At 42.1% G+C, this 26,402-nt stretch overlaps 1 protein-coding gene across 4 annotated transcripts; it reads left to right on the top strand.

Annotated features, from left to right (window-relative positions):
- The first annotated feature begins 1,102 nt into the window (after positions 1–1,102).
- Clxn (calaxin) lies at positions 1,103–17,608 on the top strand. Of its 4 annotated transcripts, none has more exons than XM_063258524.1 (7): positions 1,103–1,292; positions 6,138–6,296; positions 7,131–7,235; positions 7,905–8,056; positions 8,403–8,507; positions 11,151–11,235; positions 12,799–17,608. In XM_063258524.1, the coding sequence occupies exons 1-6, from the start codon at positions 1,235–1,237 to the stop codon at positions 11,217–11,219; spliced, it is 648 nt and encodes a 215-aa protein (XP_063114594.1). In that variant the 5' UTR covers positions 1,103–1,234; the 3' UTR covers positions 11,220–11,235; positions 12,799–17,608. The 4 variants fall into 4 exon arrangements, 3 of the variants coding, with proteins under 3 accessions (XP_063114594.1, XP_063114595.1, XP_063114593.1); XM_063258525.1 differs by having other exon boundaries at positions 12,980–17,608; XR_010050633.1 differs by having other exon boundaries at positions 1,104–1,292; positions 11,151–17,089; positions 17,256–17,608.
- The last annotated feature ends 8,794 nt before the right edge of the window (positions 17,609–26,402 follow it).

Raw genomic sequence — 26,402 nt, forward strand, 5'->3', positions numbered from 1 at the left:
TAAGATTGGAACTAGTTCATTCTGGTGTGGCAAACATTACTGCTTTCAGTCTAAGGAAGACAGTCTGTATATCATACATATATGTGTACTATCTGCATTCTGCAGGGTAGTTTGGATTCTGAAGTCATTTCCCCCACCAAAGTTAAACAGATAGGAGTTCTGGAGATTAATGTAGGTTTTTGCTCCTGACTGAGCAAGCATATTCTATTGCTATCAACCCAAACAGGGTATTCCATTTGCAGTTAAGAAAATAAGAAAGTCCTCTCCGCCCACAATTGCAAGGGCTATTTGCTGGGTGAAGGTGTTTTATTTCACAGACACAGAACCTGTATTTTAAATATGCAAAGCATTCATTTTAATGAGATTTTTCCAGAAAACCAAGGATGGGCTCTACCCCTACACCTCACTGGCAGTTAGCCTGTTTCAAAATTTCCAGTGACCTTTCCCAACTTCTGTGGACAACTTCCACCTCTAAAACACGAGGTGGTCCCTGTAGGACAGAGATAGCGTCTCTAATTTCTTCTTAATCTCAAAAACATGGAGACATTTTAAACCAGATTCCCAGGTAATTTACCCCAAAAGTAAACTCCTCATCCTTCAAGCCCAAAGCAGAGAAAAACCAAACATCTGGATACACCCCTCTATTTCATAAAACACATCCAATACCCCTCCCCATCTCCCTTTAGACTCCTTAAGAGGTGTCACTCTAGTCACTCCAAACCTACACAAAAAGTGTGCACTATACTTTGGAGACTTTCACGATTACGCTGCAGGAGGTGGAGGTGGGGGGCTTTGAACTCAAAAGACAGTGACATTTGAAAATTAAAACTCCAGCATTAGCAAACTCTGCAGTAACGTGCTTGGCTGAAACTCTGCAACCGGAACCGCACTCTGGCGCTGAGCCCCCAGCAAGAGCAGCCAATCGCCAGCCTCTTCAGACGTTGCCATGGCCACATTGTGTGTGGGGCGTGTGTGTGTCCTTCCTGGGAGCCAATCGGCGGCCGACTCAGCCGTCGCCTTGGCTGCTCCATGAAAATGGACCATTTAGTGTCCTAGCCCAGGAGCCAATCAGCGGGTGGCTAAGCCGTTGTCATGGTCACAATGTGTGTTAAAGCAACGCAAACTCTAGGCAACAGAGACTCTGCCACGCTGCTCCAGCACCCAGGTTCTTAAGGGTTCCAGCTGCTGCGCTCCTGCAGACACCAGCGGCACCAAAATTCCATGAGCTCCCAGCATGAATCGAAAAAAGCTGCAGAAATTGACGGACACCTTAACTAAAAATTGCAAGCATTGTAAGTATGAATCCAGCGCTGGACAAGCCGAGGTTTCTGGACCAGGTGTTGTCCAGGTGTTGTCCCAGGGCTAATTCCCTTGCTGCGATTGTTTCCTGCCTCTAAGATGATGCGCTAATGAAACCCCTTCTACCCCTCTCCCCTAAAAAGAAGTCTGGAGGAGGATTCTGTCCCTGAATGCTAGCTTCTTCTGGCAGGCATCCGTGCTTAGGATCTTTAAGAACTCCTACCCATGCATCTTATGCTACCTACGCCTCACGTGCACTTGCTTGCCGCTTAGACCTTCCCCTCAAATTACTTTTATGATATAGAAAGGGATGATAGCATGTGGTTTTAACCTCAGTCTGGTCATAATGAAGTAGCCAAAAACACAGGACTCAAAAAAGTAGCGTAATCAATATACAATATGGACCCTAGCCTGCTGCTTCCTAACTCTATCTTAGAACAAAATTCATTGGCAGGTTTAAATTCTGGAAGCTTATTAAGAGATCCATGGGAGAAATAGCTATCACCCCCTGCCCCTCACTGGGGAAGGTGAATTGGAATATAGCACAGAAACCTGTGACTCAGAGCAAGATTTTTGTGGAAACCAAATTGATCAGTAAAGCTAAAGTGTTCTGTTCTCAACTTTAGACTTCCGCTTTCCAGTTGCTAGTGGGGTTGAAAGGTAAAGGAGACTTTAATAAGTACAAGATAAGTACTCTTTAGAGATACCTGCTCAAACCTCAGATTTAAACCTCATTTATTAATTTAGGATTGTATTCAGATTTAGAAAGAGAACTTTGCTTAGGATAGGAACTCATTATGTGGTTTGGATGAGAAAGATACTGCCTGGCGTATAAGTTTGGATGTCATAAAAACTACTGGCCCTCTGAAAAAGCTGGAGAAGCTATAATCCTTGAAACATTCCCACTGTGCAAAGAAGGGGAATGTAGTTCTGGAGATTATGGGTTCTGTGGCCTTACCATCATCATCAGTACCTGATATGATGAGCGGGATGGTACTCTAAGTAAAATTTATGGTGGGTATACCCATCCTAAAGTTGTAAAAAGGCATCTTGTAGCTTAAGGTGTTACTGTGGTTATTGTAATTAGGTGAAGATTTTGTTCTTTTTCTTAAAACACTTTCTATTTTGGAGGAAAGACCAAATATCCTTAAAACATCTAGTAAACATTTTTGGTAAATTTTCATAACCAATGGATTCATTTCTGTACATAAAATTGATTTTGATTTGGTCTCTGTTCTGTCAAATTGCAATGCATTTGCAAATAAACATTCTGTGAACAACTGAAAGGTGAGTACATGTATTTAAAGATAAATAAAATCATCTCAAGAAAAAAAGAATTCTAGATTGTTGTTCTTAAATAAAATTTTTAAGTGAGCCTTAAAAACCTTGATGATTACTAGGTAAAAGTAAATGTAACTATATTCTATAGGAGTAGCTGAAAGTCATTGATGGATAATAGTTTAAAATTTGGATAAATAGAAGATTTTTACCTAAAGTCAAATTTCTGTTAAGTTGCCAGATGGTAATACAATAGATGAAACAGACCCACTTTGTTGAGGCAGGAAGAAGGAATCTTATCCACCCATCTTGTTAATCCTCCATTATACAGTTCTACAGATAGGATCTGCACAACACATGTACAACATTCCAAGAAGATGAAAAGCTATTTTTTCTAGTATTCTAGAATTTAAGTAGTAATTTCTACATGAGAAAGTTTATTCCTGGTTATACTTCATTACTTGGGATCATAACTTAGGCTAATGTTTCTGAATTTTTATTTCATCTGAGACAGAAAGGTGGTTAATCAGCATACTCTCAGCAAGCATGTCATGCACATGAACAGAGCACGTTACTTTTCATGTAGGTTTTTCTCCCCAACCACTAAGAGATCTTGGGGTTTTTAAAGAGCTTTTAGTGTATGTGTGCATATGCGTGTATAATATGTATACTATAAAATTTATTATTTTAGGGGCCAGTGATTTAGCTCAGCTGCATAAGTGCCTGTCTGGCAAGCCCAAGGACATGAGGTCAATCCCCAGTACCAAAACAAAAAATTATTATTGTAACCATTTTATGTGTATTTAAGTATAGAGATTACGTATCAAAGTTTTTCCTTATGTTTAGGGAACATGTTTCATGATGCCTCAGTGGTGTCTGATAGTGCTATACCCATGTTTTATTCTATACATACATACTTATGGTAACATTTAATTTACAACTAGACATGTAAGAGACTGGTAGCAGTAATGAATAATAAAAACAGAACAATATAACATATAAGGAAGCAAAAATTATTTAAAACAAATTATTTATTCCTGTAAGTTTTCCATTGATTGGCTGTGGCTAACTGAATCCTTGGAAGCAAAACTTTGAATAAGGGACAATGACTGTGCACTCATACTGTGATGTACCTGTCACCCCATCCATCTCCAGAGCTCTTCTTCATCCCCAGCTGAAACCCTGTACAAGTCACACAATAGCGCTCTCATTTGCTCCTTCCTGCAGCCTCTGGAAACCACCACTCTTCTGTTTGTCACTGTGAATTTGACTTGAATATGAGTGGAATCATAAACATTTTCCTTCTTCCCTTTGGCTCTTTTTCACTTACCATCCATAAGTGTTTGTCCATCCTGCAGCACACAATTGTATTTCCCTTCCTTTTAGGTCAAATAATGTTGCCTTGTATGACACGTAACATTTTGTTTAGTCCTTCATCCAACAATGAACATTTGGGTTGAGTCTATCTTTTTGCTTTTGTGTTATTTACTATAACAAAATATTACCAACTTTGATGTACTTATGAGGACCTTGTTGGGTCCCTGCTTTCAATTCTTGTGTGTATATGCCCAGAAGTACAATTACTGGACCATTAGGTAATTCAGTGTTTAACTTTTTAGAGAACTACTTTAGTGTTTTCAATAGTGACCAATAGCTCATTTTGAAATTATAACTATTATATTTTTCCTGATATTTAACTCATTTGCTATATTTTTCCTCTTCTGAAGTTTTAAATCTTTCTTTTAAAATCTGGTTTTGAAATCAGAAGTCATACTCAAGCCTATTCTGATCTATAGGATGAAATGTAATTTCTTTATTCCTCTGTGCTCTTTTCTCATGTATGCACAAAGATTTTATCCTTGTTTTTGATAACATTCAACCATAATTTTGTTTAAAATAAAATTTTCTATGTTCCATCCATGCTTCATATTTAAAGTCATTTTTATATTTTCCTTGCCAGGCAGTAACCTTTCCATTTAGGTACCTCAAATGACTGCTGGAAAATGAATAATCACCTTAGTGTTTATAAATACTAGCAAATACCATCTTTTATGCAATTATGTGTACAAGTGTCTCTCTGTGCATCCATCCTTTAAATATAAATGTTTTCCCTCTAAAGTAATACTTAGTAGTTACATGGTTAATTTCTTTCATGTAATTCATAAAGGATGTCATATTAGGTACTAAAATACGCTTAAAACTTCTTTATTGAAACATAAGTGATTCTGATTTCCAAAATGTAGGTTATAATTCACAAATGATAAAATTAAGTAAGAAACATCACTTAGTTTTCAGGATTTCCAGGGAAAAGTTAAATTAAAAATTTCAAGAATACCTATAATCAAAATGCTGGTTTTAAAAATAACACTCTGTGGCAGATTGATAACTGGTGGTCAGCTTGTAATACTAGCTGAACTGAATCAGCACGGTGCTGAATGTGAATGACCCCCTGGGGGGTGTTGCCAAGCTAAAATGGAGAGCTGGAGAGGAAGAAGTGGTGTTGTTAGTTCTCCATGGTGTTAGTTCTCCTGTTGCCCTTGGCCTTCCTGGAAGAGCTTGCCAAGCCTCTTTCCTGATATGAACTTGGCTGTTCTGATTGTCAGAGGAGCTTGGGATCTTATTGCTAAGAATAGCTGTGGTTCATTTGGGGGGAGCACTGGTCCTAACTTTCAGCATCACTTACTGGCTCTGAAGAGGAAGATGGTGCTGTTCAGTCTTCAGGAGAAGCTTGTCACACTGGCTTCCTGACATGAACTAGGCTAGTCTCATCATAGAAGGAGCTTGGGACCTCATTGTCACTGAGGATGGCTGTGGTACTTTTTGTGGCAGTGCAGAACTCTCAACCTACTGGCACAGGTCATACATCCTGCTGGCACAGACTTTCTAGCTTCCACCACTGACTTTTTGGCCTCCACAGATCCATGGAACAAACTTGCATAGGATATTGTCATGGGCTCCAGGTCTCTAGCTGGGCTCACGGTGGGGTATTATCATGGACTTCAGCTGGATACATGCAAGACATTGCCATGAGGTCCAGGCGCTCAGCTGAATTGTTTGGATCTTATGTATGGACAAATTTCCTGTACTTGTTTTTGTATTTGACTCTTTGGGCAGCTACTATAAAATAATACTGTAAATTATGTGGCCTGCATTATCTCGTTCTACTTGTAAACCCTGACTGCAGTATATGCTTAAATATCAGCATTTTTTTTTTTATTTTGGATCACTTTTGTACTGACCTTGTTGAGTTTGTCATGACACCAAAGTCATCTGTTAGGTTATTTGGCTAATATTTTCTTTTATCCTAAACACAATTGAGTTTAGGTCTATTTCACGTTCGACTTCTGTTTGGAAGAAGTTCTGCTTCTCTTTGGAGAATCACTGGCCATCATCTTCCACTAACTTAAGTATCATGAACCTTAAAATAGGATAATCTAGGAACAGCTATATATGTGATGTCTTTAACACTGTGTGTACATAAATTCATTAGTGCAAAATTTAAATTATTGCTTAAAGATGTAAGGGTACATTTGTTAAATGTTAATTTTATTATTTTACAGTTAATAAATTTGAAGTGAGCTGTCTGATAAAGCTTTTCTATAACTTGGTGGGTGAAGCAACAGAGCGGCCAGGGGCCGCCATTGGACTAGATCGCAATGCATTCCGGAACATTCTACACATGACATTTGGAATGACAGACGACATGATTATGGACAGAGGTAGGAAGCATGTACAGTTCAAATCACTCAAACCCGGACATAGCTGGGATGAAAAAGCTTGGTGTTTGGTCACACTCTTGGTAGGAAGTTTAATGCTCAACATTCCCAGTTTTATTTGACTATAAAAATTTAATTTTCTAGATTTCATAGAAGAATAAGTTAAAGTCTATTTTGTATATTCAAAAGAAGACAGTGTCACATTAAGGTGATAGGTTTCCTTTATTTTATATTGAAGAGCACAAAACATTTCTTCTATTTAGTAAATACAATAAATTCAATAGTCTTAGAAGGATACTTAAATTTTCTTACATCTCAGGAAATAACTCAATAAAAGCTATGATACAATCTTTTCATATATTACTTGAGTGACAATATAAAATTATATGTTTCACATCAACATATTGAACAGGGCCAGGGATTTAGTTTAGTAGCATAAGCGCCTGCCTGGCAAGCACGAGGTCGAGTTCCATCCCCAGTACAAAAAACAAAGACAAACAAAAAGATAATCAATACATTGAACACACCTAATATAAGTAGGGTATTTAATGTAAAAATATGTCACTGTTAATTACTAGTTACTGATTCTTATATTTAGATATTCAGAATATTATTTGTTTCCACAAAAATAAGAAGAGCAAATTTGAATATTGAGAGACTTTTCTGACTTTATAATGTCATATTTTCCTCTTTTGTCAAATGTGGACACTGGATTGTGAAATTCTGAAGTTTTCTCTGATTTTCAATACAGATAATGCTAATGCAGATAACTTGTAGAGAACTAAAATGAGCACTATTACCTTCTGTTCTGTCTTCCCCTCTCTTCTTCCTCTCTAGTATTCCGAGGTTTTGACAAAGACAATGATGGGAGCATAAACGTGACAGAATGGGTTAATGGATTGTCACTTTTCCTTCGAGGATCTTTGGAAGAAAAAATGAAATGTAAGAGTATTGGGTACCCGCCTAGCTTTATATGATTAACATGGCTAAAACATTTAAATCACTGCCCCCCACCAGTCAGCTAAGTAGGTTTGTTGGTTGTTTATTTGTTTGGTTGGTTGTTAGCGTGCTTGCTTCAAATTCTCACATAACTTCTTCTTGGAGACAATTCAAGTCAACAAGGAATGAAAGAAATTTAATAAAGGAAAATGCAGCAATTGTGAGAAATGATGCATGCCAAGGAAGATGACATATGCATTACTAAACATTCTAATTATACATGAACTCAATACATTTCTGTATTTCATTTTACTTGAATTGTAGCCATCAAAACCAGAGAACAGTAATTCAATTGCTCTGATTCTACTTAATTCTTAATTAATTCTGATGAACTCTGTTGAAAAGTCTTATTTTAATTAGCCTTTTAAGAGGTACAAGATGAAAATGTTCAAGTAATGGTTCTTTGGTGTGATTTTTTTCATAGCTAAGGGTAAGAGAACTTTGTAAAATAGTTGTTGAATATATTTAACTAGTGTGCAATGACCTTTCTTATGAAACTCAGATTGCAATGAGGTTCACAGAGTTCAACAAGATAGATGTTGGCCCTGAGCACTTGGTCAGAGAAAATGTTATCCTAGCAGTAAAATCAAATTCATAACTTATTTTTTTAAGATTGCTTTGATGTGTTTGATTTGAATGGCGATGGCTTCATTTCAAAGGAGGAGATGTTTCACATGCTAAAGAACAGCCTTCTCAAACAGCCATCTGAGGAAGATCCTGATGAAGGAATTAAAGATTTGGTTGAAATAACACTTAAGAAAATGGTAAGATTTAAAGATCTCTAATGAAATGTATGGGCTATATATGGACTCTGTTTAAACAGAAATTCAAATTGTAATAATTACAATTTTCATGTTTAATAAAATGCAACCCTTGAATTGAGCTCTTAATTATAATACTAAAAATTCTTTCAGGCTGGTGGTGTAGCTCAGTTGTAGAGAGGCCCCACTTTCCATCCACAGCAGCCTCAAAAAAATATTTTCAATTGTTATAATCTATTACTTTTCCAATACTTGTCTTCTGTTGGCATTTGATTATGAAAAGAGTATGCATTTGTAGTAAGCTTTGTGTTGACTGACGCACTGCTGCTGCCTGCCCTTCTGTCCCCAGGACTATGACCATGATGGCAAGCTGTCTTTTGCAGACTATGAGAAAGCTGTGAGAGAAGAGGCACTTCTTCTGGAAGCTTTTGGACCATGTCTTCCTGATCCGAAGGTAATGATACTACTTTCCCTGAGCCATGTCTTACGCACAATCTAGGAGAAACAATCTGGAACTTCTTGGTTTGGTGAATGATGTATCAGAAGAATCATATTTACTCATGGAGAAAATAGCTTCTAAATACAAAAAGACCACTAAAGAGGAGCCTGCCACTTCATCCTGCAGGGTGGCTGTATCCCAGGGCTGTCCTTTTCATTCATGAACTAATTCATGTTAAACAACTGTTGATGAGATTTTCTATATGGCCCAGAAGCACAGATGAAAGGCTCAACGACTGCATTCAAGGGCAAAAACCAACATGAAAATAATTATGTAACAGTATGATGAGTATTATTATAATATTTACTGACTTGTATGGTGCATCATCTCTGCCAGGTAGTGTCATAAGAACTGTGCCCCATATCACCTCATTTAACCCCTCTGACAACCCTCTGAAGTATTTGGTATGATTATCCTCATTTTGCAGAGGTTGAAACTAAGTCTTCCAGATGTGGAATTTAGGGAACTTGTTCATGTTTATCTACTACTTAGTGGAAGATCCTAAGGATTCTTTACCAGAGTCCAGAGAAGTACGTGTGGGTCCTAGTGAGAGGCAGGAAGAAGGCTGACACCATCAACCTGCGGATCCACTGGGGAGGAAGTGGAGCACAGGAAGGCTTCTCAGAAAGACTGGGTTTCACAACTAACCAGGTCAAATGGAGGGAAGTAATCTAAACACTGACATAGGTAAAGAAAGAGTGTGGAAGACAGAGGAAGCATGCACAAGACGCTACAATGAGGCTGTCTTGGAAGACAACTTGGTGTGCTTGAGGCTGGAAGGCAGGTGGTGGCTCCCCAGAAGGACCATGTCCTGTGTAGCTCGAGTTTTGTTTTGAAAGCAGTGATTCATTGGGGGTTTACGCAAGTAGGGTGATGTGATTTGTGATTTGTTAATATCCCTATTCCCTTCAGCTCTAATTTGTTTCTCTAGCTATCTACTCCACATATTCCCTTAGATATCCTCCATAAATTCCAAGTTTCCACCCAAACTTGCTCCTCTTCTTATTTCCCTTGCATTAAATGACACTGCATTGCATCTTATCGTTCAGCTAGAAACTGAGGAACCGTTCTTAACCCCTCTTCTGCAACACGCTCAGCTCCTCCAAAATGTATCTTTGATTATACCGTTTGCTCCACATGTCTTTGCCATTAACTGAATCAAAGTACCTGGTCTGTCACTCAGCCAAAATCACTAACTTTCCTGATTGCACCGTCGTCTCCCTGCTGCCTCTCCTCCACAGTACCTGCTCTGTTTGAGCTGCACAATGTTATGGTGTCCCACTCTTGCTTGAAACTCCCCGGCGGGTTCCAAAAAGGATCCGGTGGCTCCTTCTCTTCTCTCCAGGGATATGTCCCACGCGTCCTCCTCCTCTTGTGTCCCCGGAGCTCAGTCCCTGTCTTGCTTTCCTTCTCTCCCAGCTTTGACACTTGCTTCTGCTCTGCACCAAGGCTGTTCTCCAGACCCTTATATGACGGGGCCTCCACCTTCCTCCAGCCTTGTTCGATGCCACTTCCTCCTGGAGCCTCCTCTTAACTACTTTACTCATTTCGTCCTCTAGCAATGCTTTCATTTTCTTTGTAGCTCTTTACATTATCTAACAAAAATGTGCTTGTTTACTTATGGTCTACCTTACCACATAGATGTGACCTCCCTGATGTCATGAACTCGGTTCTTTCCCCACTATTTTCCCACATTTTGTGTGGCACAAAGTAGGTGCCTAGTAAGTGATGAGAGGACGAGTGGATGTGTGAGTGGACGGGTGGACATTAGCAAGGTCCAGTGGAGAGTTCTGTCTCCCTCTTCCTCGTTCTCCCCAAAAGCACCTCATCATCTACCTTTACCTTTGCTCAACATCTTTACCTTTTTCCCTCATTAGTAAAATCTTCCCATTAAGATTCTAAAAGATCTAAAATTCTGCCATCTGAAAAACCAAACAAAGAGAAAAGGAAAGAGGATGGAAAGGTAAGAAGGCAGGAAAGTTTAAAAAAAAAAACTTTAATTCCACAACTACTTCTATTTCCAATCCAATAGATTTTCTTCTCACTGTCCAGCTTTTTGAGAGAATTCCCCAGATTTAAAATCAGCACCACCATGTACTTCCTAAGCTGCTGTTGCTTCTTAATACAGTTCATGAAAGCACTTGAGTCTTGTCCTGATAAACCACACTGCTTCCTCACTGGCTGCCTGTCTTCTCCTGCCTAGGAAGCCTGATCCCGCCTCGCCCTCCGCAGTAGGCTGTGCCTGGATCCCTCCTCCTGGACTCTCAGAGGCCACTGTGAGCTGCCCCATCCTGTAGCCCTCACCTCTGACTTGTCTTTCAGGTTTTGCCCACTAGGCTGGAGGCTCCTGGAGAGCAGTATCAGCAGTTCTTGTTATCTCTGTGGCTCCAGAACCAAGTGTCAAATCTGGAATTCAGTCGACACTGACCAGATCTATGAGTAAAGCACACATGAACACTAGACCTTCCCAACACCCACTCTCCCTGGTCACTTTGTCTCTCTGGAAGCTCTGCAGAGACATACCCAGTGTTTTGTTTTGTTTTGTTTTGTTCTACGTTTTATAGAAGTTGTACTGAGTTGAGTATTTTTATTTTACAGAGCCAAATGGAATTTGAAGCCCAAGTATTCAAAGACCCAAATGATTTCCATGATAATATGAACCCTTAAGTGTGTTTTGTTGCAAGTGAGTACCAAAAAACGAGTGCATACCTATTTCCTTCCTCTACTTACTGAATGGTGCTTTAGGGTGGAGATAAGGTTCCCTTACATGTATCACTTAACTCTAAGTGAGGTGCAAATAACACAGGTAGGAAACAAGTTTCTCACTAGATACATACTGGGAGTGGCAAGAAAAGATTTCTAGAGATATTTTATCATAGATTATCAGTACAAAACTGTCATAAGACATCTAGATTCATCAAATGATAGGGCAAATTATATAATCACTACAAATACATATATTATTCGTGTAAAGTTTGGGCATTCACTGAAAAATCATAGAAACTACTGAATTTTTGTGGCAGTGAATAATTATGATAATATCAAATGATTTAAGAATGCATTTAGCATTGAAATGTCTTTACTGCTGAATACTGGGTGAGATACAGATAGATGAAGGATATACAGGACCTCCTTAAATATGAAATAAACTATTGTGTAAGGATCTGCCTTACAATTTTACCAACTTGTATATTTCTGAAGGCAGGGATTTTATATGCACACATTTTTATTTCTGCCAAGGCAATTAGTCCTCTGCATAGAAAGGGCCCCCAGTGAACACAGCGAGCTGGATTAAAAATTGAAACATAAAGAAGATAAACAAATCTTGGTGATCAGTAAAAAAGGAACATTATGTTTCTTTGGAAAATGCAGAGATACTGCTTTCAGTTAGCCTCTGAAATAATTTTAGACTCTTCCCCTTCACCGAAGCCAGGTCCCAGAGTCTACGCTGCTGTGTTCCCAGTGTCTCCAGCCTCCCACTGTTTGGGGAAACCACACTGCAGCTTCAGCGTCCCTCTGCTAGCTAGAATCCTTTTGTGCATACTTTTATCCCAAAGACAGAAATTGCCTGCTCCTACATCCAACCCTCCAGCAGATGCTGCAGGCATCAGGTGGCACATGAGACATTCAGCCTAGTTGGGTTTGTGCAGCTACTTTCTGCTTCCTTGGTAAACACATGGAAGCAAGTGAAAGAAACATATAGCATCTGTTTGCTATGCATAAAGACATTTAGATAGAAATTACCTTTTGTGATTACATATGTTTCTAATCAAAAGAGTATATTAAGTGAAAAATAGAATATTACTTAGAAATGAAATAAGGAATTCTGTGAAATCAAGAAAAACATTTGCAGTGTAAGCATTTTCTATATAAATGGAATCCAACACAATTATTATTCTATCTGCAGTAGGTATAAACAACGCAATACACATTTTTAAAATTGTTTACATCTTTATTGAGAGATAGTTGACAAGTTAAAATTGTACGTATTTAAGGTGTGCCTCTTCAAGTTTTGAGATATAAATGTATCGAAATAATTGTCACTATGAAGCTAAATAGCATGTCCATCAACTCATATGTTTATTTTCTCTTTTGGGGTGAGATCTACCCCCCTTAGCAGTTCTGAGCATCAATATAGCATTGCTAACTACACACACATTGTCTGACTCCAAAACTGGTTCATTATGCATAGCTGGAAATTTGTACCCTTCGACTTCATCTCCCTGTTTCCACTCCCATCCCACAGCCGGCAGCCTCTGTGTACACTGTGCTAACAAGAGCCTCACCACGGAAGATTCCACATGTAAATAAGATCACGTTGTCTCTGCTCTGTTCTGTTTTGTTTTCTGTGTAGATTCTTAGTTCACTTACCACAAGTCTTCCTTGTTCATCCATGTTATTGTAAATGATGCAATTTCTATTTTCAGATTGAATAATATTCCACTGTCCATGTGTACATCAGGATCCCTACACCTCTTTACATGTATGTCATATTTTCATCTATTACTTCACTGACAGTCAGTTATTTCTGTGTGGGCCTCTGTGAACAATGCTGAAATGAACACAAAGGCCCAGAGGTCTCCTTATGACATTGATGTCATTTCCTCTGTATGTATCTAGAAACAGGTGTGAGGGTCACATGTTTGTTCTATTTTTGGATGAATTTCTAAACTGTTTGCTAGAGTAGCTGCCCCAGTTTGCATTCCCTTGACCATATGAAGGATTCCCTCTCCCCCTCTTCCTCACCAGCACTTATTGTCTTGCATCTTTTTGGTAACAGGCATTCGGACTGGGGTGAGGTGATGTCTCAATGCGGTTTTGATTTGCACGTGCCTGCTGATTAGAGATACTGGACCTATTTTATAGACTTTTTGGCCACTTAAATATCTCTGAGAAATGTGCAGTCAAGTCCTTTACTGATGTTTTTAATTAGATTTGGGGGGTTTTGCCTAGGGTTATAGCCACAGGTGCAAAGGCACAGTTAGGAAGTACACAGTGAACTCAGTGGCTTGAACTTGGGGCAGCTCCTTGAGTTGTGGTCATCAGTTGTAGCTGAACACTGTGAAGTCAGCACTCATGAAAGCAGCGTTTCACCAGCCCCCACCTTACCGGTGGCCAAAATGCTGCAGCCCTCATTGGGGAAGGCCGCTGAGTCCGGCTGTTACTCTCTTCTTCCACAGGGAGATGTCACTGCTGTGGGGCTCTCCCTGTGTCTTAGCCGTGTTCCACTGGAAGGCAGGACAGTGTATATAAAATAATTCCAATATTTTTCATTAGTCATCCTTGATTTTTGTGTTTTAATGGGTTGTGGCAACTTCTTTGTTTTCCCCTGAGCTCTCCTAGAGCTGTTTATGGGTCACTGTTAATTATTGCATTTGTAGGGCACTGAAGGCTGCAACCTCCTTGTTCATTATCTTGCTGATATTGCTTCCTTAATTCTAATTTTTACCTAACTTTTCTGTTTACAAATTAATTGAGGTTCACTGAGAAATACTCCAGAAATGTTAATAAGTTTTTAAAAATAAATGTTTATATTCTGATGTAGGTTTGGTCTTTTAGGAGACATTTGAAAGTGTACTTATAAAGGTTCCTTTTTGTATTGTGTACATATATTTTCTCAGATAATCATATTGGAAAGATATTTTTGCAAGTTGCTTTCTTAATGTAACAATGCCTCATGAGCGGTTTTTAAGTCATTAAGTATTTACAGTCTGGCTTGCATTGTCTGGCTTGCATTGTTGCCTCAGACTGTGTAAAATCACTTACCTCCTACAATATTTTGGTTATTGCCATGTTTTGAAATGGTAAACCATTCTAAAAGCGAGCATCCTACAGATTCACCTTTTTCCATGCCTCATTACTTACTTTTTAGAGGTAAGATTTTAGAAGTAGAATTGCTGGGTTGCAGTCTCTGGATGACTCTGAGATTCCTAGGACACTGTTTATCATATCAGCATAGCCCATGAAGGTTTCCCAGCCCTGTCCTGTCCAGTGTAGGAGAGCTCCAGGACCCTGTACTAGCAAGTATATGCTTCTCATTGCCTCGCTGGAGCTGTGGAGCATCTATGAGCATGATTCTTTTCATTTTAAAAAGATTAAAATAAAACAGAAGAGTAGGACCAATATAGAATTTCAAAACAAGCTGACAGGAAATACAATGGTCACTATGTTGCATATTGTTATCTTCAAAATAGTTATGAGCATCATTTAAATTTATCATTAGATGATGTACGTCTAAAACTTTTTATTGTGAGTTGACTATATGTTGATCTATGTGTGAATAACATTCTTTTATTAGTTTGCGGTATTGAAGCCTTAAAAAAGGTTAACAAAAATCCCTAAATGATGTCAAGGTGACTTGGTATGTCACTTGTAAATGACCAGGAGAACTCAGAGCTTCTGGACGCCTGAACAGACCGCCCCAAACATCTGCTGCTCATGCCCTCAATGTGCCCAAAGCATGCCCTGCTGGTGCGGTATACACACTCAGATTCTGTTGATTTCACTACTGTAACAACTCATAAATGACTTTAATGTGAACATTGACTCATTTGATAAAGGGCCATCTGTGTACACACAGGGTTTGTACTTTTGGACCAATTGTACTTTTGTACTTTAGTAGGTTAGTTCTTTAGAGAACGGTAAGGGTTCTCTCCCCTCAGCCTGCTCCAGGCTTCACTTCCCGACTGCTCAGCTTGGCCCAAGTTCTCCCACTGTAAGTACAGCCAACATAGAGTGCAGGCATGGCTACCTCTGGAGTGGCTGCGTGAAAGCCTTGGACAGGCAGCGAAGATCTGAAAAGGTGGCCTAGTGTGGCTTTCTCTTCAATCCAAGAGCAGCAGAAAACTGGATAGGGGACCTTTGAGAGAGGTACATACCTTCCCACAGGCACAACAGAGAGATTCTGTTTGGGAAACAATCACGTACTTTTTTTAACTACAGGATTTAAAAACCACCCCCTGAAAACTGGTAGTCCTGCATTCTTAACCCACAAATATCTCTGTGTACAAGACTCCACTTGCAAGAGACCAGGCCTGCAATTTCTGGTACCATAAAATCATCCCAGACATTCACTTGGCTTCCACTCTGTGCCATGAGGATGAATGTGCCCTTCTCATTCACGATAGAAGTTGCAGTTCTGTATCATGCGTGGCTAAGTCTCCACCTGTCATCATTTGTGTTCCTTGTAGCAGTCCATCTCCTCCCATACAGTAATACACAGTAACGCAAAGTAATATCATTTTAAATTGAAGACAGTTGACAAAGGAAGTTAAATGTGGAGACAATCATCTGGACAACGCTCCTCGGAGCCGCTCTGAATTCCCCATATTTTCAGATCCTGCATCAAAAGGAAACCACAGAAAGATATTCATATTTTTCTGGTGTATTGATGGCCCCTTCTGTTGGAAGCAGATGATCTTTTGAAGGGTTTTCCAGTCTTTATTGTCACTGAAGAAGAAGACAATCCAAATATAGGGTCCCTCTCATAAGATACGCCTCAGCAATCTGACTCAGTTTTGTGGGAGACTAGAAAAGGATTGGAATGGAACCGTAAGGTCTCCTGAATGAAACAAGGCATCCTCTTGCATTCATCAGAGCCCCTGCTCTCAGTAGCAGCCAGCCACTCACAGATCCATCCCTGGTAATTTGTGGCTTTGTGCATACCTCCTGCCTCCTACCTAATCCACCAAGAAAATATTCCTCCCCCTAAGACACACATCCTCTTGTTTATTTTTGCCTCCCTCCTGCCTGCTCAGCTTCACAGTGCCCTTATTATGTGGCCCCAGCCAGGCTCACAGAAAGCTCCCTGGGGTAAGGGCTTGTCAGCTAAAGGACATTTGAATAAATTGGGTGAAATACAGTCTGTCCTCCCTGTAACCCAAAGTGCACCTTCCCACCCCCTGTCTGCATCTCTAAAATCATTGCATCAGTGAAGGAGACCCTAATCAAGCTGTCACCTACATAAAGGACACTGTTTGTCCTGAGATGCAGACCAGCATAGCCAGAAGGAAGGTGATTCCTAAGCATTCCCTCTGGAGGGGCATTTGGAATGCGAGTCACCACCCTGTGGAGGACCTATTAGCACAGGAGCAAAGAACAGTCTAGAACACTAACTAAAACCATTTGGTCAAGGCATCTTTAATGAATTGTTTGGAATCAGAAAATGGAATGAAAATCCACAAAATCTTAACAGTACATAATACAGTCATCCAATGAACGCTTTTGTGCTAAGCTCTCCACAGGAATTATCTTACCAGTTCTCACAGCTACCATAACAGGTAATCATGAACATGGTTTTGCTATTTTCATCCTACTGATTGAGAAAACTTTTAGAAAAATCAAGAAAATTTGCCTGTGCCCCAGACCGATAACAATCAAAGCTAACAATCAGATCTTATTTACTTCTAACGTTAAAGACATGTTTGCAGCAACTTCTGTTTTTATAGCCACATACCCCTCGCTGGGAAGTAATTGAGTTCCCCAGGCTACCTGAAGAATCTTCCGGTGGACTCTCAAGATGGTGATCACTGTGAAAGGTACATGTATTGTAAGATTATTGACACCTTTCCCTGTCCCCTATTACCTAAATATACTTTGGGGTTTTCTTTCTTCAGGGGAAGCTTTCAGTTTGAATGTAAAGGCTTTCATGTTTAGTACTAAGAGGAATGTGGACATTTGACAGGGATCTTGCTTTCCCAACAGTCTAGATGTGATGAACTCCATGCCTTGGTCATCAGGCTGTCAAATGCTGGTGACTCCAGGGCTGGTCAACAAACTTCAGAGAGAGTGAAGAGAGGCTGAGACCACTGCTGGCTTGTGAGAACAACAACAGAAACTGGATGGTGTGAGTGCTGCACCCACCCAGGGGCAGGAAGCCAGCATACTATAGAGAGAGGAAAGGAGGCATGCTGTGCCCTTTGTTTATCCTGTTTGCTCTTGTCACTTATGGCCACTGTAAACTATTGCATCTTACTCATGTCACCCTGCTTGGAGCCAGCTGATTATGGTCTGAAACCTCCAAAAACTGTGAGCTAAATAAACATTTCCTTCCTTCATTTTGGGTGTTGGGTATTTTGTGCCAGCAATGAGAGAAAAGTAACTATATATATATATATATATATATATATATATATATAGTTACAGGCAAGCATTGAGTGCTCTGCTTGAAGTATGCTTATCATAGGACTTCATGTATAATTAAATATGGAACCAATAGCATGGTCATTGGAAACCCTGACTTTTGGGTCCTGCCTTGTGGTAGGTGTGTGACATTGCTCTCTTAGCATAAGGAAGTTGCACAATATTTATATAAGATCTTTAATAACTTAGTTAATTTAGAGAAATTAATCTCATAAAGCTAGGATAATACTTCATTGTAAACAGTAGGATGTTTATTAATGTGACCCTTGTGGACTTAGTAAAAGTCTGTCTGTCTGTCTGTCTCTCTCTCTCTTCCTCTCTATCTCTATTTCTATTTCTCTCTCTCTGTCACACACAGACACACACACACACACACACACACACACACACACACACCTCCCTCATCACAAACTCAAAGAACATAGACAAAGATTAGACATTGCAATTTATCCCATTTAACAGACTCACTAACATTTTCTGAATTTCTTTCTCATTCTGCCAAGATATCACTAATTCTAGAGCATTGTCACCACACTGTTAATAACTATAGTCTGATTAACTGTACACAAAATTTAATGTGTTTTTTATATTGGCTTTCACTTTGGAATATCAGAAAGAAGTCAATAAGAGGCATAATTTATTCAAAAGCATAAAATATTATATTATTGTGCAAACATGAACTTGCTTCCAGGTTATGTGAGCTGCAATAAGCCAAATTCACACTGTGGTCAGCTTACTCTGTTACTAATTTAGATAGTGTGATTTTGACTAAGACCAATGCGTGCCCCTGTCTCCTTGTATTTCTAAATACTTGGAAATACCTGGTGCCATTCTTTGATTCACTTGAATACAGAAGAAAGCAGAGACACTCTCAGGGTGATACTTAGTCTCTAGCTTGAAGTGGGTGCACGCTTCCTATTTCATCCAGCAGAGGTGTGATGTTTACTTCCTGCTGCTTCTGACAACCACAGATAAATACTAGAGATGTATGAAAAAGGAGCCTTGCTCTGCCTTCAAGAAGCATACGGTCTGGAAAAACAGATTGCTGTAGTTTTGAAAAAGGAGAGAGAGGAAACGGAGGACAAAAAGAAGAAAGAGGAAGGAGATGGTAAGAAAATGAAAAAAGATTAACTGAGTAGGAGAAAGGTTTGCATCCATAACTTTTCGTTAAAGAACACGGAAAGGTAAGTAGGAGGTGCTGATTTCTGTTTTTCTCCCAGCCCCGCGATCACAGACCTTCAGATGGCTGTGGGTGAGTGACAAGCTGCTGAGAAGGGGCACAGCAGGCAGAGGGAATGGCAGGCAGAGCAGGATGTGGAGCAGGCCAGGGCCTGCAGCAGCACCAGGTATGTGGCTGAGGCAGGCGCTGGCCCGCGGCAGGTGCAGCTCAGCCAGTGCCCGGCGGCCTCAGGAAAGGAAAACCTGCAGGTGCAGTTGGGACTTGTCCTGAGCCTCCGCAGCCACGCGTTTTTCTGAATAGTTGTCCTATCTGCATTGTCTGCCTGGAGATTATGGTTTGCCTGGGAGGGGCTTCGAGGAAAGGAGAGGTTCGGCAGACTCTTCAGCTCTGGTACACACGGGCTGCTCAGGAAGTGAGACACGGCCTACAAGGGTAGGCACGAGGGTCCTGAGCTGAATGCTGGCTGAGAGGGCACTAAGGGACCAGGTGCAGTACATCCTTCTGCCATCACCAGGGCAGCCAGTCAATCCTGGAGACACACCTCTCTGTCTGCTGCCCCCAGCTTATATTGGACACATGGAAGTCTGCTGATTGTAGCCTGGCACCTGCGGCTTTCTCCCACTGTCCTGCATGCCTGACATTCAACAGCTCCCTAGCATGGTCTCATCATCCTGCAAACACCCAGAGCCTACCCAAATTCTCTTTGCAGTTCACAGGAGCCAACATGGTCGAACACACCCCATAGGTACTCAGCAGTTTGTTAAATTGTCTCTAAGTCCCTCTCATGACCCTGTAATCAGAGGCAGTTTAGCAAATAAGCAGTGATTGTCTTCAATGGAAACAGCAGAAAGAAATGCGGCCACATACCTTTTGCAAGTTTTGAATGCGTGGTCACAGTGCCAACCACATTCAGAAAAGTTTAATGAAGATGTGGAGGTGAGGCTTTGGGAAACAAAAAGATGAGAGTATTTTTTCTTCTTGAAAAGTTAACTCAAGGTGGAATAGGATTTGTAGCAGTTATTGTGACCAGCAGAACAAGGGAGAGGAACATAGGCTGATGCTTCACTCCACCTGTACACTGACCCAGAGAAAGGGGCTGGAGGGCACAGAAAGGAAGAACTGGGTTACAGGGAAGACTCTGGGTAACTGGGTTACAATGAAGGCTAGGAAAGTCCCCAAAGATCAAGCAGGCCCTTTCAGAGTAGATCAGAAAGAGCAGCACAGGCCATGTAACACCTTGGGAACTTGCTATGTGGAAAGCCCAGAAGGGGAGAGAGACTGAGAAAATGTGGATGGCGCTAAGCAGGGGGCCGGATGGAAGGCATTTGGCGGAGGAGTGTGATTGGGAGGAGAGTGGTTGGGAGACCAGAGGAGGAAGCTCATGGCCAGGCTGGCACATGCTGGGCAGCGCTGCACGTTGGTAGGTTTTTTCCTCTGACTTGAAGGCCAGGAAGCTGCCCAAAGGCATCCAGCCTCTAGGCAGGTGGAGAGAGGAGCAAAAAAGCACCTGTGTAGGAGGGCTGAAATGACCTCGGCAGAGTCCCTCCTCCTCGGGTCATGGCTCTGGCTGCCCTACATGCCTCTTCTCCCTTTCTTGGCATCCTTAGTCCACCGGAGGCGCGCAGGCAGTGGCTGCAACTGCACACCTGCCCTGTCAGGGCCTGTTGACTCTGGGGAAGAATGCATGAACATGAAATCCCTTCAGTGCGCATTGCCCTGTGGAGTGAGTGTGTGTGTGTGTGTAGGGAAGAGTTCACAGCACAAAATCAGAATGTAGATCTATTTAAGCCCTGACTACAGGACCCAAAAGGATGGAAACCAGAAATGGAAAAAGGAGAGAAAGAGCACTTTTATTTTAAAAGAACAACTGAGTCTCTCTGCTTGGGGATCACATGAAACCACAAAAGGCAGAATCCTTTGTCCCCAGCTGCAGTAGACAAAGTGTGGTTCACCTTGCTCCCTTCATTCTCTTCCCATCAGCCTCAGGGTGGCTGGACCCGCCCCCCACCCCAGGCTGGGGCTCACCCTGAAACCTACACTCTGCCCTTTGCTTGAAACTTAGCCTTTATGACTGCATTCTCTAGGAACTAGCAAGGTAATATCTTTGGTTGATTGCCTGTGTATAAACTCCACACACACTCCAAGGCAAGAGTTGCCACCTCAAAAACTCGTTCCTCCCATAGTCCCATACCCCACAGCCTTGATGAAAGGCTGATGAAATGAAACTCTGACTGTGGCCTCTCCAAGGGTCTCAAAGGTGCCCGGAACAGTGTTCCTAGGCTCACTCACTACAGCAAGTATGTGGTGGTAAAGGTCAAAGATCACCAGAATACCTGCAATATACGGCAGAGAATATTTAAGTTGAAAGTACTTAAAAGCACATATGAGATGCTCACTAAATGTTAGTTTCCATAATTATTACATGTAGATGATTTATTATGTAAAGATCTGTGTGCTTTGGTCACCTTGTGGGGATTTTGATGTTTTCCTGCTCAGTGTTACATCCTCAGGAACAGCAGTGACTTTGGTTTTCTCCTGCGTTCCCCCTCACCACACTCAGACAGTGCTCAGTAAGAGCCTCTGGCTGTCCGCCACCTGCCGCAGTTCCAGAGCACAGTTGGAATTCCTCCAGGGATCAGCGTCTGCGGCGGGCACGCCTGGAAGGAGCCAAGGCAGGTGCTGTACAGCTGCTGTGAGGGAGTGATTAAGAGATTCCTCATTATGTGATACACAAATACCTTCCCTGCAAAAATGCTCAGCTAAGAACCCAGTGGTCTACTCTCAGGGAATGTGACTATAGGCCAAACCTGCAGTCCTATTGGTTGAGCACTCAAAGGTATTCAGTCTCCTTATATAAAACTACTGCTCCAGGAGCGCACAGGTTGCTTTGAAGGAATCCTTACTTATACCTGTTATTAACCATCAAACTGCAATCCTTTGCTTTGTGAGTTGAGGAACGCTTGCTATCTGGTCTTAATTTAAATTCTGCTTGTGTGTGTGTGTGTGTGTGTGTTCACACACACATTCACACATTTGCATTCAATGGAGTCTCTCCTTCAGAATTTCCTGCATCTCCAGCTTCTGTTATTTTGACCACTTGTATGTCTCTGAAGCAAGCCCCCAGGTCCTTGCATGTGGTCTTCTACTCGCCTTGTTGTCCCTTTTGGTCACTTCACAGAGAATCCTGGCAAACTAAACCCAAAGTGGAGCTCCATGATAACCGTGAACTGGACTCTATATTAACATCAGAGACAACATATACCTTTCAGTTGTGAATGCAGCCATCTGGAAGCAGGCTGTCCTCGAACACTGGCTCCTGCATGAGCAGCTCAGTTCCCATTCACAGCACCAACAGGCACCAGGGACTAAGCTTGCTGAGGTGCTGCCTGCTGAGACTCAGGCCAGATTAAGCTCATGTTTTTTAAATAGTAGCAAAAGGATGCTGATATGGGGCCATGATTTCAATCACACTACAGCTCACTTAGAAACACATAAAGGTACTCTTTCTTGGACAGTGCTGAGCAAAATATAGAGAGAGCAGAGATGGGAAAGGATCAAACAGCAAGGGAAAATAAAATCATGAGAGGAAAAGGGCAATAACATGAGCCTGCCCTTACTATGGAGTCGAGCTCTTCCAGTTCATGTATGATGGATAGAATTAGCTGAGCACAGGCTCCAGGAGTAATAAGCAAGCCGGACCACAAGCTTTGTCGGGAGCAGGCAGAGACCCCGTCTCACAGTGGCATCCCAATACCTCCCGTCTGCATGGCACATGGCCCACCCCCTTGTACCCGAGGGGCAGCATGGAGCAGAGAGCTCTTGGGAATGGACCGTCTGCTTTTGGGCTCACCTATCCCCTTCAGTTGTAACATGAATAATACATGGTTGGCAGAGGTAAGCAGCAGAAGTACCAGAGCACAGAGTGAACTGCTGGAGCTCAGGAGGGCACCACCGCATCAGAGTCCAATCCATGGGCTCGTGTTTTAGTGGAAGGAGTACAAGTGGTCATGTGGGAGTTTTCTCTCTGCAAGAGCTACTATCCCTATAGCACCACAGTCTCGGACCCTGAGATGCTCACTGCTCTTGGAACTTACTGGAATGCAGAGTTTCAGTCTCCCAGCCATGCAGCTGTCATTTCGTTAGATCCTATGGTGTGTGGGGGTAGGGGCCACACCGGTACCTGTGAGCAGCTTCAATCAGGGTGACGTCAGGACACAGCAAAGACAGTGAGGACCACAAGACGAATCTCTGTTTGACCAGGGAAAATGAGGACTAAGGCTTAATTGTACCACACGAGTCCTAAAAAAGAACCTCACAACCACAAATGGCAAGTTGCTTCAATTTAAACATGAATCTGGGGGGTTGGGGATTTAGCTCAGCGGCATAAGTGCCTGCCTTGCAAGCAGGCAGTCGTGAGTTCGATCCCCAGTACCGATTAAAAAAAGGAAAAAGACAATAAATAAATAAATTAAATAAATAAATAAATAAATAAATAAATAAACATGAATCTGGTTTCCTACATGTCCAAAACAACTTTTAAGTAAGAGGCAGGGGTCTTCATTGCTGCTAGGAATAATTCGGTAAGCCACGGTAAGGAAGAGCATTGTGATGGACAGGAAGCCCAGAAGCAGGATGCCCTGCTCTCCTGGTTGAAATATGTCAGGACAGCCCAGACAGGAAGCAGTGGAGAAAGCCGAGGAGCTCACCAGCTTGGAGGCCAGGAAGGAAGTGAAGTAACTCTCATTTTAAAAAGATGCTGCACCCATGTGTCCATCAGGTGCACAGAGCTCTGCCCATGCCTTTTATGCCCACACACATTCCCATGTGTTTTTCTCCACAAGAAAACTCCCAAAGAGTGCAAGAGTATTCCCAGGGCATGCCAGAAACACCACTCGTGTCCTCACACCTGTACGCAACTGCCAGTGGCCTTTGAGTACAGAACGACATGACCCGCAGGCTCAGTAATTTGTGGCCTGCAGTGTGCCTTGTGGTGCCATTTAATCCATCAGGAAAATACTCCTCCCCCTAAGACACACAAGCTCCTGTTTGTTTTTACCTCCCTCCTGCCTGCTCAGCTCCACACTGCTGCTATTATAGGGCCCCAGCCACTCACACACAGAGCTCCCTGACAAGGGGTTTGCTGGGTGAAAGGACTTTTGAATGCCTGGGTAGCTCTGCCTGCCCTCTTTCACCTGAAGTGCACTTTCACTACCTGCACCTCCTGCACCACGAGATGGTCACCAAGGCGGATGGACGTCCCCAGGGGCAACAGCCACCACCTGCACAGCAGACAGGGCATTGTGGACCCCGACCAAATGGAGTTCAAAGGAAATGTAGCCACACGTGAAACAGCCCATAAACAAGAAGAGGATTCCAAACTCCTACTGTAGGAGGACACTGAGGCTGTGTCCATTACTGGTGTGGGACCTGGTTATTCATTAATAGCAAAATTTTGGCATTGTTGGGCACTGAGTGACAAATCATAGGAGTGTGACTGCTGTGAACAGCAGCACCAGGGTCCAGTCAGTAGTGACTCAGACACAGTGGCCTTCTAAGGGGTTCAGAGAAGCTGCGCTATACGGCGTTGGCAGAGAGGTCTGCTCCCGCTCTGTCTAACCCTGTGCACATCAGTTTTTTTGGACTCATTCTTTTTTTCATGCAGTACTGAGGATTGAACAGGAGCTCCTTCATACTGAGCTCCATCCTAGAAGTTTTTTTCAGTTTGTTTTATTTGGGAGCAGACACTGAGTTCTAAAGCTGGGCTTGAACTTGCAATCTTCTTGCCTTAGTCTCTAGGTGTGAGACACTATACAGTTTTTTTTTTTTTCTTTAACATTCTCTTTTTCTTCCTGAACCTACTCAATATACATCAGTTAGATCTAAAATCTAATTAAAATTTTCAAGCTCCAATACCAAATAGTCTTTGGTTTTATAAAAGCATACAATGCTTGTTCAACTGACCACCTCCTCAAACAAAAGAGCCTCCTCATCACCACGTTCCATTTGGCTACCTGATTGGCTCCATCTCTCTTCCAAAATCACCCTCTGATAAAAACAAAACTTCAGCTTTTACTCCGGAGACTGGTTTGCTTCTCAAAGCATCCTAAACAAGAAAGGAACTGACAGCACATTGGACCATGGTAAGCAAGGTCTGGCCATGGCCTTTGACACAGCAGAGGGACAGAGGGTGCTGCTTTTCTGTTTTTCTCCCAGCCCCACGATCACAGACCTTCAGATGGCTGTGGGTGAGTGACAAGCTGCTGAGAAGGGGCACAGCAGGCAGAGGGAATGGCAGGCAGAGCAGGATGTGGAGCAGGCCAGGGCCTGCAGCAGCACCAGGTATGTGGCTGAGGCAGGCGCTGGCCCGCGGCAGGTGCAGCTCAGCCAGTGCCCGGCGGCCTCAGGAAAGGAAAACCTGCAGGTGCAGTTGGGACTTGTCCTGAGCCTCCGCAGCCACGCGTTTTTCTGAATAGTTGTCCTATCTGCATTGTCTGCCTGGAGATTATGGTTTGCCTGGGAGGGGCTTCAAGGGGGAGAGCATTGGCAGAATCACCAGTTCTGGTGGCTTTGATCACACACGGTCTGCTCCAAGGTTTAGGGGCAGCCCAGGGAGGCAGAGCAGGCCTGGAGAATTCCTTCAAGGAATAGCAGTGGTCTGGCTGAGATTGAGCTAGAGAAATCCTAACAGTAAAGATGTCTTTGCCAGCCCAAAGCAGGCCTTGGTCTTCAAGTCGGGTCACTCCTCTCTCTCAGTGTCTTAAGTGGGGATCCTGGCTCCCAACATGTATTCATACCAGCCCCCACATTCTCCAAAGAACTTTGACCCTCGGCCAGTATTTAGTAATTGTCTTATTTGGGGGGAAAAGAGGAAGACATTATGCTTAATTAGCAAAACTTTTAAAAAAATTATCTTATATTATGGTGTCATCTGTGTGGCTTACTTTATCAAACAAGGTCAGCTCCATGGAAGGGACACAGGATACATGATCCATATCCAGGCTGGGGAGGGGACTTGCATAGGCCACCCAATCTCTCTCATCACCCTGCACTCACATTCTGCTTTGCTTTTATTTTGTTTTGTTTTGCTCCTTTGACCCGAAGGTGGTCCATGAAAACGCAGACCTCCTCAGTCCCATTAGCTGTTATGTCCCCTGGCCTGGCATAGTAGGTTTTCAAGCTGTGTGTGCTGAGGAAGGGCTGCATCTCAAGGCATGGCATAACAGAGAACACCTCTTTTTGCACTGGATTTTACAGTTTGTGTGCTCAGAGGAATGCTGTTTTGACAGAGTTGACGATATAATGTTTTACACTATATAATCAGGATTAGTTCCCTAAAGTCCAGTGTGGCTCAGTGCAGTGTGAAATCCAGAACGAGAGTCAATTTTTCCTCTACCCATCATCGTATGGGCTTCAGTGGCGTCCTGCTCATCTTGTCCTCAAACATAATTGAAAATGCCTCCTTAGAGAATAAAAAGGAATAATTGGGGATGCTTACACACCTACAGACATTACTGAGATAAGCACTTTTT

The sequence above is a fragment of the Cavia porcellus genome, unplaced genomic scaffold (assembly GCF_034190915.1).
Source record: "Cavia porcellus strain 051 isolate PalLab524CR breed Dunkin Hartley unplaced genomic scaffold, mCavPor4.1 scaffold_11, whole genome shotgun sequence".
NCBI lineage: Eukaryota > Metazoa > Chordata > Mammalia > Rodentia > Caviidae > Cavia > Cavia porcellus.